A 12,634-nucleotide genomic window follows, 5' to 3' on the forward strand; every position below is an offset into this window, starting at 1 on the left:
ATTAGTTAAATAATAAAAAAGAATCAAATTCCTGAGCTGTCCAATTTTTAAAAATAGGCATTTCGTTTATCACGTCAAATTTTTAAAGTATATTCAAAAGATTTTAAAGTGTTACCTTTTTGCGCTACTTTAAAGAGGAAAATAGTTCTTTCCTATATGTCTACGATCTTTCACCTGGTTCAGACGCGTCAACTTATAATTGGGCCACATCAGAAAGTCAAGCAGATAATGTAGTAAATTTCGTCACTGTAACATTCTCTGGAACTCACCAGTAATCAGCACACTAAACAAAAAGTAAGACCCCCCAAAATTCAGGGTCAATATCCCTAAAGTAACTCAAATTTTGAATTTAGGTTTAAGACCGTACAATCAAAATCTAGACCAATCCTATCCGGATCGAACGTTATAGATATAAACACAAAATGTGAGGTACTTTAGAATGTATGAATTACAAAATTCAAGCTTTTATTCTATTCTATATATCCATTAACTTCCTCCAAGCAGCAAGTCTACAGTGACACAACTCGTCTCTCTGACCATAAGCAATGGCCACGATCCCGTATCGCCAACTGTTCATCAATGGAGAATGGAGAGAACCAGTGCTTAAAAAGAGGATCCCTGTAATTAACCCCGCTACAGAGGTCGCCATCGGTTTGTCACTAGACTTCACTCCGATCTCTTGTCAACTTTTGAGTTTGTTGATGATCTATTCGAGATTTGGAATTTAAATTTGTGATTTGTGTGGGATTAATTAGGGGATATTCCGGCGGCTACGGCTGAGGATGTGGATCTAGCGGTAGAGGCAGCTCGGAACGCTCTTACCAGGAATAAAGGTCGTGATTGGGCACGCGCGCCTAGTGCTGTTCGCGCTAAGTATCTTCGCGCAATCGCTGCCAAGGTTCCTTCCTATTGCTTCAATTTATTGTTCAGTTTTTTCATGCTTTTAGTATTTTTTTTTTCTTTAGATGGAGCAATTAGAGTTTTGCTGGTATTTACTAGAACTGTTAGTGTTTTTAAGTCCATCACTTGAATTGATTGAATTAAGGATCTAAAGCAGAAGGGAATTATAATTAAGGAGCATGTGGTACTTAAATTTGAAATTTTCGTTTCTCAAAGCTTGATTTGATTTTCTGAGCCATTGATTGTGATCTGCAAACGATCTAGCATGAAATGCAGTTTTGAAAGAAAATAGTTCAACATATCAGATTAATACAGGATGATAATATGAAACCATAACATATGAAATATGCATGAGATATTTATATTTTACACATGAAAAGCTGCTAACTAATTTAAAATTGCACGAACACCAGGTTTACATGTTTAGATTACAAGTAGCTTGGGCTGCCCTTTCTAAGCACCAGATAAGCCAAGGAAAAAAAAGAACAAAAAAAAATCATCCTGCTTCTATCCAGCCAAAATGCATCTGGTACAGCCATGCACACAATACTGACCTAACCGGTACCTAACTGGTAAGGTAGCAATGTTTTGTACTATAGTTTTTGATTGATAAAAGGAGCTTGGAATCATTTCGAATGTAGATAACTGAGAGGAAATCTGAGTTAGCTAAGCTAGAAGTACTTGACTGTGGGAAGCCTCTTGATGAAGCAGCATGGGATATGGTACCTTTTTCCTGGAAATTTCACAATCACTATCAGAAGTATATTATAAACTAGCGGCTATCTGCTAATTTTCTTAAATTTTCCAGGATGATGTTGCCGGGTGTTTCGATTATTATGCTGATCTTGGGGAAAAGTTGGATGCAAAGCAGAAGGCCCCGGTGTCTCTTCCCATGGAAACCTTCAAGTCATATGTGTTGAAGGAACCTATTGGTGTTGTTGGTCTTATTACACCTTGGTACATAAATGATCTCTGAATTAACAACAAAGTTTTTGTTATTATAGCGGGAATTGAAAGTTTGACATTTTTTGTTTTTCCTGAAGGAACTATCCATTGCTGATGGCTGCATGGAAGGTTGCTCCAGCCTTAGCTGCTGGTTGCACTGCTGTGCTAAAGCCTTCTGAGTTGTGCTCTGTGTAAGAGTTAAAAAAAATGCTTTAATCTCCCTCTTGAAATATCCTTGTATCATAGACTAATAGCTGTTTCTGTTATTTTTCTGACAATATCAGAACTTGCCTGGAACTGGCTGATATATGTAGAGAAGTAGGGCTCCCAGCTGGTGTGCTAAATATTCTCACAGGATGGGGACCTGAAGCTGGTGCACCTATAGCATCGCATCCACATGTTGACAAGGTCACCTTTTTATTAATTATTATCTTTTTCATTACTCTTTAGTTTAGGTGAGGTATAGAAAGAAAATGGTTGGATCTAATTCAAGTATATTATTCGTTTAGGTTGCATTTACGGGGAGCACAGAAACGGGCAGAAAGATTATGACAGCTGCTGCTCAGCTGATTAAGGTTTGTGAAAAGCATGTTCCATGTGATCATATCTGTAATAAATAAATAAAAATTATGGTGCAACATTTTCTATTTAGCGTTTACCAATGATAATAGAGGATTATAAAAGCTCTGTTCTATTAACTATTTTTCATGTTTACAACAACTGAAGTCCTTGTAACATATCATAGGCTGTTGTTTCCACAGTTTTCTTCATTTTTCTTTTGGTCTACAGATATGAGATAGGCTTGCTAACAGAATGGACCAATAAAACTGTTGAAAAGCCCAGTTCATCATGACAGGGTTTTAAGTCCACTAATTAAAGACAAATAAATCACTGCCAAATTATGCTTTGATAGTATCTGTTAAATCTTACAGTATTTTAGGAAACCAGCATTTAATTTTTTTGAGATTGTGTCTCTGACGCTTGTTTTGATATTTCCCAGCCTGTTTCCTTGGAGCTTGGTGGCAAAAGTCCCATTATTGTCTTTGATGATGTCGATATTGACAAAGGTCTCTATCTCTCTCTCTCTGATGCTATGATGCATTCTATCAATGTTTATACTGATTATTGTACATATTGAAACTAGCTGTGGAATGGACATTGTTTGGGTGCTTCTGGACAAACGGACAAATATGCAGTGCTACTTCTCGACTTATATTACATGTAATTATATTTTTTCATCTCCATGCTTAAGCATTTAATATCAGACATTTTGAGGAGTTTCATTGACCTTAAGAACTGCTATAAAATAATTTTATCATCTATATTTTATTATTTTATCAAAAGAAAAAAAGTGAACATTTGATATACGAGTGCAGAGCTCAAAACTGTAATATACTTTGTAATTTCAAACCTCCTTGATATATTACACATTTTGGTACTTGTTTTTGTTCAATGTAAGTTGATTCATTGATCTTGAACTTCTTTTTAATTTAATCATCTATTCAGTCATAAGAAACTAAAACTTTGCATATTTCATTTATTTACAAGTTTTAAGAATTTTTCACTTTCCCCAAATATGTAGAAAAATATAGCCAAGGAATTCCTAGACAGAATGGTCACATGGGCCAAAAACATCAAAGTGTCTGATCCTTTAGAAGAAGGCTGCAGGCTTGGGCCTGTTGTCAGTGAAGGCCAGGTATTTGACTATATATAAAAGGTTCCCTTTCTAATACCTAAAATTGCTATTGATCAATAGAATTGAAATATTACATGCTAAGCCTCTTGGTTCATTTTTTTAGTATGAGAAGATCAAGAAGTGCATCGCAACTGCCAAGAGCGAGGGTGCTACAATTCTATCTGGGGGTTCTCGCCCCAAGGTAAATTGCATTTAATTGTTTAAAAAATAATCTTTTTGCGCTGTTCATTTTTGTTATTTATTAATTAAAATCTTATTAAAATATGGCAGCATCTAGAGAAAGGGTACTTCATTGAACCAGCTATCATAACTGATGTTGATACGTCTATGCAAATATGGAGGGAAGAGGTGTTTGGACCAGTTCTCTGTGTTAAAGAATTCAGTTCTGAAGATGAAGCTATTGAATTAGCAAATGATACCCAGTAAGTTACCTTTTACACCTTGCCTATTTCGTGTTTTGGAATCTTTTCTATTGTGAGTTATGAGTTCTGTCTTTATCATTGTTGCCGATTTACAGGCAATTACTCCCTATCTTCAAGTCTCATGTAGTTTCAGATTGCATGTATTTTAGTATTAATTATTAAATATGAGTATGGTTCAAATGCCTCATGTTTTTCATGCCTCACATCCTTATCTCCGATTTTGAAGTTCAAATAGTCATCCAAAAATAGTGATTTGGTACCTATCTAAATAAATATTAGAAACTTTCCAAAAATTATACAATTTGGTCTCCAAGCACATTTTAATATGGAGATCATGTTGAGCGGTTCGGATCGACTATTTGGACTTTGAAAACAGAGATAAGGATGTGAGGCACGAATGAGGCATTTGAACCCTACTCATTAAATATTAGGCCCATGATCTCCATAATAATCTTGGATGATTTGTACTGTACTGGGCTGGCACAGGTTAAAACTGGGTGCTTTTTTCCTTGCCAATTTTGATCTTGAGGTTATGTTTGGATCGTCAAAGGAATATTGTAAGAATAGTGCTATTTGGGTTGGTGGGTTGAGAATAGTGCAAAAACAATGCTAATTTGAATAGTGCGGAAAGAGTGCTCATTTTGTTCTATTAGGAATATTACAAATGTTGTTTGGATATGTCTTGGTAATGGGTATAACATGCAAGTTAATAGTTTTGATGGATGTTATATGAATCCCCTTTTTAAACTTGAATGAGTTTGTGTTGCTTTAGAAAACAATATGCTTAGTAATAACATTATTTTTCTTTTTATGTAGTTATGGCTTAGCTGGTGCTGTACTTTCCAACGACCGAGATCGTTGCCAAAGAGTAACTGAGGTATATGTTTTCAACCTCAGATCCATTAACAGATTCATTTTGTTTGTCTTTTGGATTGATTAGTCTGTGTCCAATAGCCACAGTTTGTTCAATTAACTCCTTCGGAACCATATTTCCTTGGATCAAGACTTGTTAAAGTGGCCTTTTGGTAGTGTACTGGTCATAACACAAAATAAATTAAAATTTTGAATTATTCTTCCTGTGAATTTTTTACCTACCAGGCTATTCCAGCTGGGATTATATGGATAAACTGCTCACAGCCGTGTTTCTGTCAAGCACCATGGGGAGGAAACAAGCGCAGTGGATTTGGTCGTGAGCTTGGCGAATGGTCAGTTACTAAACAAATTCCCCATTATACCCTTATTGTTTACTGTTAAAGACCTCCATTTTTTTAATATTTTGTGTTTGTGTATGTAGGGGACTTGACAACTACTTATCTGTGAAGCAAGTTACTGAGTACACATCGAGTGACCCTTGGGGTTGGTACCCTTCACCATCCAAGCTTTAGACATGTTGTGTATTGCTGATAAAATTCATTTTAAAAATCATGTGCTTCATCCAATAAGCTCTTTTTCGTGCAATAATGTAATGGATGCTATTTTAGTAATAAAATAAATGCCCATGCCCATGCACACTTGAATAATGTTTTTCTCTAGTGTGAGATTTGGACCATTTTCTTGTGATGGTTATCATTTAATTTGCAAGTTGCAAGAGTTGACTAAGTTCACACAAAATTTCACGTACGAGAAAAATGAAACTATAACAGTGCCATCAAGTTTTAATGAAAGATGTTTTACCGAGAAAATACGGACAAATGTATTTTTTTTTTGTTAGTTTGAAAGTCGAGAATTGTCACCTGTCAGTCACATGATTTTACAACACGTCAACATATTTAAATGGGGGCTTGGTTGCCTAACGCAGTAACGCTTCGATGGTATCAATTACGAAATGATTTTGCAATGCCATGTTAACATACTGATGGCAGATTTGTAGCCTAACAGATTTACCAGGGTTAACAATCTTCCACAGGCAATTGATGGAAGGATTGCAACGTCAGTTACCAGGCATCCATGATCTATCTATACAAACGGATCTCAGTAGAAGATTAGTTTAAAATATGTGAAATAGCCTGCTTTATTTTGAGCTAAGCTAACAAGTAATGCACTTAATTGAACCTTACAAATACGTAACCAATGTGCCCTGAATTCTATGAAAACAGTCCCTGTAAAGTCAATTTACTTGTGGTGATATACATTATACAAATATCACAAAAACATATTTGCAACAAACATCACTGTTTTGTAGCTTTTTGCACTCATTCAACAATGCTTGGGTCGTTCGTAGGTGGGTGGTAAAGAGGGGCAGTTCTCATTCATGTTCGAGTAATGTTTCAAAGTGTTGTATCCTGGCAACTCCATTAGGTATTCTCCCAAAATTTGGCAGAAAGGCATATCTTCACCCTTGGATCTACACCAGCTTGGCAGCCGTGTTTGATTGTTCTCAAATATATTCAACTGATATGCATCACGGATCTAGAAATACGAATGCCAGATCAGAATAACCAGCATTTATTTTTAAGTATAAACAGAAAGAAGTTAATACAATTTGAATCGACCATATTGATAACACTTAAGAGGATTATTGAAAAATATTAATATTGAATTTGTCATAATTGCTGCTTTATTTATACACAGTAAATGGAAGAGCTTTCTCAACAGAAATAAATAAGCAACCAATAGAAGTTCTGGAATTAATATCCTTGTGTGAGGTTATGGTACTATGCATAGCGCAGATTGGTCCATACTATGAATCAAGGTTTTTGTTTTCAAAGTTCAAATAGTCAATCTGAACCATTCAATATGATTTCCATATAAAAAATTTACTTGCGGACTAAATTTTATATTTTTTAGAATTGTTTTACTATTTTTTAGATAGGTAGAAAATAATTACTTTTGAATGGTTTTAAAGATCAAATGATTTTCTACCTATCTAAAAAAAAATAGTAGAAAAATCCTAAAAAATGTAAATTCTTGATATACAAGAACATTTTTACATGGAGATCATGTTGAACAGTTCAGATCAACTTTTTGGACTATAAAAATAGAGATATTGATCCATAGTACGGACCAATATGCGGTACGCATAGTACCGTAGCCTCGTTACTTCATATCTACAAGGTGGTAAAACGTTTTAGCAGAAAATGTTGAAACACTTGGAAAAGAACAGGTAACTTTGAACCATTTGCCATACAAGTTACGTAAAAAAAATGGGCTTGAACAACAAAGCAGACTAGTAATTGAAATGACTGATTCACAAAACTTACAGTGAACTCGGTGACTTGTATGGACTCCGAGAAAGGAGCAAATACACCAGCCTCTTTGTACATTTCAAGGATAAAAGCAACACAAGTGGTAGATTTGCCATCACTGTACACCCATTCATCTTTCTCGGGGATAATAAGCAATTGTTCAAAGCTCATCCCACGCGTCTCTGTCTCAGCAATTATCTGGTGAAGATCCAAACCCTAATGGGAAGAACAAGCTTATCAGTTCATCTCTTTTATGGAAAGGTAAAATTTGCAGATCTCTCTTAACAGGAAAGATGTTAACAACAATAAATTTTAAAACCTCAGTCCCAAGCCGTTTGTTAAGTGCTTCATTCCACATGTCAGCAGCATTAGCAGGTTGCAACCTAGTCCACATAGACATCCCCGCAATCACCTGTAAAGAAAAATCACGAAATTAATGTGCAATGAAGCCCTGCCATACATACTGTTGCATTTTAAGAAGCTCCACAGTCTGATTTCCATTCAGATATCTCCATGTAATTGAAAAACTGTATCATCTCAGAGGGAGCGGTATACCAGAATATGGTACAGGGAACCGCATAGTGTGTACACATATTTGAGAAAGGTAACATGAACAATATGAACTGTGCTGAGATTACTTCAATAAATAAGCTTAACTTTGGGTACTTTCATTTTATCAACTGTGTTTCGAACTACCAAATTTATCTAGTTTTTGACATATTTTGTATACAACAGTCAAATACCTCTACAAAGTACTTTAGTTTACACTACATGTAGTTTGTTCCATCAAAATCATAAGAATGCTAAATCAACCATTCCAGTTTGCAGGAATAATTAGCAAAGGTTCTCATTACTATACCAAGTACAAACTCCAGGAGTAATTAACTTATGTAAGACCCACATTAATGAACATCTTACAAGGACACATGTATCACCTCTCATACAATAATAACTATTTCTATGTTTTGACTAATTAAATTGATATAAGCAAAGACTAAGTACCAAGTTAACATCAATAGGTGGTGGGAAATTATCTGTGATAGTGTCGATCCAGCTAAATATCATGTTATGATACCCGTAAGGTTTTCCAGTCATGCTCCTAGCATAGGCCCATGCTGCAGTGTTATTGAATTTGGCACGTACGTGAGGATGAAGAGGCAGCAGAGCAATCTGAGGGTTGGAGCTGTCCTTCAATGCCAACTCCCACCATTCTTCCCATGGTATTACAACAATGATCTCCTCCCCCTGTAAAGGTACAGAGAGAATCTAAAAGAATATTTTTTTCCTCGTCTGAATAAAATCTGACTACTTTAGCTGGTGAACTAAATTGGACATAATTATTGAGAGTTACATGTAAGGCGGCTAAGCAAAACAACAACAACAAGAAATGGAACCCAACCGGAGGGTTTCATTTCCATAAAAAGGTTGTATTTACGTTGGCTCGCCACACCTATCACAACCCTCCCCTCCTTTTTCCCGGCTTGCTTAATATATATCATTCATATTTCACTAAATTGAGAAGATGTATTCAAATCCTATAGGATATATTCTATTCAAAATTTTGGTCGACATCTTCACGAAACCGAACAAATCAATGTTTGGGTGATGAAGGAATAGCTAGAATAGCGAAAAAGTTGTTTTGCTACTCTACGTTTGGATGAAAAGTCAGATGTTCCGAACAATAGAAATAGCTCGGGTTAGGTCACTATTATCTATTCCTACAATTCGTTGGGTTAGTGCTATTATCAAATTCTGGGTTAGCTTGCTATTCTAGCTAAACCCCACTTCCCATCCAAACATACCCGTCGTATACATATTTGAAAAACATGCATTCCATCTATTCGTACAGTTTAAAGTGGAAAACAATATACAACTATTACCTGAACTTCAGTTCAAAAATCTTGGTACACCAAATCTAAATAGGTGTAAACAATGAGATCAAACACTTCATTAATGATTTGATATTTTGAAATTCAACTTGGCCACAGTGACAAAGGGCGTCAGCACCCGAATAAATCAAAGATATTTTGGATGTGTTCTCCACCATTTTATAGGCTGCATATATATATATATATATATTTGGTATAATTTGAATATCACTTGATCTCCCTCAAACTTATCTGGTTCAGTTCTAAATTTTTAATGGTCTGTGATGGAGAATCAATTAATTTTCAAGTTATGCCAAATATTATATCTGCCTATTAGAGTTCTAAATGATAGAGAAAACATCTACATTTTTTAATTTTATTTATTACAACAAGTTTTGAGGCTGGTAGCAGGCTGATCAAAGAATTAGGGTCAATGAAACCTATCATATTATTTAACCGAAGCAAGGAGAATAAATTAAGAAATTACCTTTTTTATCTACGGAGAGACGCAGGTTTAATTCTCGAGAATAGCATCTAGAAGATGCTGGGGGTGTACCAGGGCCCTTTAATAAAAAGAAAAATTTATGAAATTACCTTTCCATTGTCATGGCCAGATTCACCAACCCACAGATCACCTTTCTCATCCTTCAAGCAGACAGCAGTATGTCCTGCAAAAGCACCAGTGACCCATTTCTCTAATGTTTCAAACCCACCCCACCGACCCCTTATCTTGGACACAGCAAGAAAATCACCTGAGTGCACGTCCTCTGGCTTAATGCTTGTAACCCAAGGCTTAGATCTTCTCTTGAATGTGGCCCCCATGTGCTGCTTCAAAAATGCCATGTTGGCATACTGACCCCATACTGTGTTTGAGAACAGAGGTATCACATCTACCAGAGATAAAAAGGTTCCAAGCATCCCAGCCGGCATAAGGAAGACAGAGATACCATGTTGTTTCACCTGATAATGCAAAAAAAGTTAATTCTAAATCATGAAATTTTTTAAAATCATGGGCTAAGAACCCCCTGCATTACCTTCAGATCCGCCCCCAAAATCAGAGATGGAAGAGTAGAAACACTGAACCACAGTAATTTGTTTGGTTTCATATGCCAAAGAAATACCTTTTACATGAAAGGGTACTCTCTAAAATAATAGTTTCCCAACCACAATATATTCAAAACTTGTTGTAATTAATAAAACCTTACATATTCCATTTCTGCCTTTTCTTCCCACGACTTGATCTCAAAAGTGTGGTCCCGAGCAGAGTAGTAGTAATCCCATGTTACCCTGTACGGGGTTGCAATAACATAAAGGTCCATACACGTCCAGCTATGAGCTCTATCAGTCTGCACACAAAAAGTAAACAATGCAACTTAATGTGTCCGTATTTTCAGAAACTACTGTCTCTCTGCTTCATCGCATAAGCAGAGTTTCACTACCTCTGATGTCTATATTTTAAAAACAATCCGCTGCTGACATACAGTGCCAGAGAGGGGTTTTTCTAGTTCATGGGACACTAGTTTCATACATTGTGTCTGTAAAGAGATTTTGCCTTTTAGTAATGAAAGCAGGCGGCCGAGGCTACAAGTTAGAAAAAGGAACTTGAGTTGGATAGACTAGGTATTGTTGCTAAACAAAAATCTCATTTTAATTCTCTCCAACATTCAAATCAGAAAAACTCTCTTCTTTAATCATAACATTCAATTCACCTTTCATTGCAACAGATGCAATCTCAATAGTTAAATCACTACTTCCCATAAATTAACAATGATGATTTCCTCCTCTTCTTTATTTCACTGGACTAATGCTCCTCAAGCTCAATTAGCAATTTTACTTTTAATTACATATCAGAAACAAACAAATTCGCCTATTGATCAGTAAAATTCAAACAGTTAACAAAAGAGAATAACAACAACAACACAAATTGATTTCAGACCTTAAAATGAAGAACACCCCCACCAAGACCCTCCTCCCTATCACCTCCAGTAAGCTCGAGGTAAGCCTGATTTTCTAAAAAACAGGTACCTTTCCAATTAATCGTGTTGTTACCAGGAACGATCGATCCGACGTAGTAGGGGAGAAAATCAACGGCGCTATGGATATGGTTCATAACAGGCCATAAGATCGGCTTGGGGAGGATCGGCAACAGATCCTTCGGCCGGAATGGTACCGCAAAAGCCTCCGCCGTGTAATTTGTCAAACCTAACCCTAGAAGAAGAGTAAAGAGGAGTAAAAATATCAACTCCACTTGGCGATGACAGAGGAGTGATGTCCCCTTGGAGGAATAGGAAGCCATAAGTCGAGATTCAATTTTTCTCTCCGTCTTCCTCCTCTTCCTCCTCTTCCTCCCGTCGTTTCTTATGGATTTTTTAAATTTGGTGGCGGGGTTGACGGAGTTGATGGTGGAAACTGGATACATGTGTTGACAGTTGACTGTTGAGTAAAGAAATTTAATTTCTCTGTGTAGGTGCAATTCATTATACCTAAAGTAACTCAAATTTTGAGTTTAGATCTAGACCGTCAGATCTGTTTTGGCACGAAATTCAAAGAGCCCGTAATTGTACCTCTGGTCGGTTTGGCCTGGGTTCTAATCGGACTGTTGTGATCTAAATTCAGAATTTGAATTACTGCAGGGAATCTGTTTGTTCGATCATTGTGTAGGTGGGGGAATAGTGTATTGAAATAGCCCGTCCGGTCGGATCTGCACCGGACCGCCTGTGGTCCATATCTGACCGGACCGTACCCGTGGCTGAATTTGGAACGGATGAGTAGTGAGTAACTCAGGTAAGAATTAAAATCGGCCGGAATTAGTTTTTTAGAAAAAAAAAAAAAAACTGTAATTCGAACCGGACCGCCTACCCGTTTGTCCGAATCTGCCCGCCCGAACCTGCCTGGACCATACCCTCCCGCCTGTATCCGTCCGGACCCACAAAATATTCAAATTTTTTTTAAAATTCAAATTTTATTTCCTCAAAAAAATGAAAACTTGAATTATTTATAATTAAAAAGAATAAGTTTGCATAGGGACCCTCAAAATGCTACTGTACATGTATTAAACAAATAAAATAAAATAAAAAGAGAGAGTTGCATGGAAATAAATCTGCTACCTTTTTAAACTTACAAAGGATTGTAGCAGATTTATTTCCGAATTGCATATATACTTTTTAAAACTTGAACAATTTATAATACCATATTTACACTTAAAAAATTAGAACCCTCATAATTGTCCTTCTAAATATTCAAATTACATATGTTTCCTCCAAAAATGTAAATATTATAATAATTCATAAAGAGCAAAATATGATATTATGAGGTTAATCGAGAGTTTTTATTTTTAGAAGGATTCTGTCATAGTATGAATTTTAGGGGAGAATTGCATGATTTTGAAAAACTTATAAAACCTAAAAAAAGAAGTTATATACATCTATACATAACATACGCTACCTAAATTAATTTAGTAAATAAATTTATGAGAGATCCAAATCCAAATGGTGAATCAAGGTTTTCTATGAAAAACTTTTAAAATGTATTATAATTATAAGCAAGCTTTTAGAAAACATTTAACAATTGAGAGTCATTTAACAGTTTAATCTATTTGAGCACTTTTTACTGTATTAA

At 35.8% G+C, this 12,634-nt stretch overlaps 2 protein-coding genes across 2 annotated transcripts; one reads left to right on the plus strand and one right to left on the minus strand.

The window, feature by feature from the left end:
• Positions 1-477: 477 nt before the first annotated feature.
• On the plus strand, positions 478-5,468 carry LOC144575960 (aminoaldehyde dehydrogenase 2, peroxisomal). The gene is made up of 15 exons (XM_078326231.1): positions 478-651; positions 756-898; positions 1,542-1,622; positions 1,709-1,857; positions 1,944-2,036; positions 2,130-2,253; positions 2,355-2,420; positions 2,846-2,912; positions 2,990-3,066; positions 3,428-3,541; positions 3,645-3,722; positions 3,812-3,963; positions 4,780-4,840; positions 5,062-5,168; positions 5,258-5,468. Exons 1-15 carry the CDS (start codon positions 546-548, stop codon positions 5,346-5,348), a joined length of 1,509 nt encoding a protein of 502 aa, XP_078182357.1. The 5' UTR covers positions 478-545; the 3' UTR covers positions 5,349-5,468.
• A 461-nt stretch (positions 5,469-5,929) lies between these two features.
• Positions 5,930-11,492, minus strand: LOC144575382 (uncharacterized). Its single transcript, XM_078325497.1, has 7 exons — positions 10,953-11,492; positions 10,222-10,362; positions 9,611-9,976; positions 8,151-8,393; positions 7,468-7,560; positions 7,164-7,364; positions 5,930-6,372 (listed from the first exon to the last, which is right to left on the minus strand). Exons 1-7 carry the CDS (start codon positions 11,433-11,435, stop codon positions 6,160-6,162), a joined length of 1,740 nt encoding a protein of 579 aa, XP_078181623.1. The 5' UTR covers positions 11,436-11,492; the 3' UTR covers positions 5,930-6,159.
• Positions 11,493-12,634: the final 1,142 nt, after the last annotated feature.

The sequence above is a fragment of the Carex rostrata genome, chromosome 24 (assembly GCF_964058835.1).
Source record: "Carex rostrata chromosome 24, lpCarRost1.2, whole genome shotgun sequence".
Taxonomy (NCBI): Eukaryota; Viridiplantae; Streptophyta; class Magnoliopsida; order Poales; family Cyperaceae; genus Carex; species Carex rostrata.

Coding starts and splice junctions, on each gene's coding strand:
- LOC144575960 (XM_078326231.1), top strand. CDS start 546: ATGGCCACGATCCCGTATCGCCAACTGTTCATCAATGGAGAATGGAGA. Junction 2,421..2,845: donor CTGCTGCTCAGCTGATTAAG/GTTTGTGAAAAG, acceptor GATATTTCCCAG/CCTGTTTCCTTGGAGCTTGG. Junction 5,169..5,257: donor GGTCGTGAGCTTGGCGAATG/GTCAGTTACTAA, acceptor TTGTGTATGTAG/GGGACTTGACAACTACTTAT.
- LOC144575382 (XM_078325497.1), bottom strand. CDS start 11,435: ATGTATCCAGTTTCCACCATCAACTCCGTCAACCCCGCCACCAAATTT. Junction 7,561..8,150: donor CACCTATTGATGTTAACTTG/GTACTTAGTCTT, acceptor TTTTCTTTACAG/GTGATTGCGGGGATGTCTAT. Junction 7,365..7,467: donor ACAAACGGCTTGGGACTGAG/GTTTTAAAATTT, acceptor TCTTCCCATTAG/GGTTTGGATCTTCACCAGAT.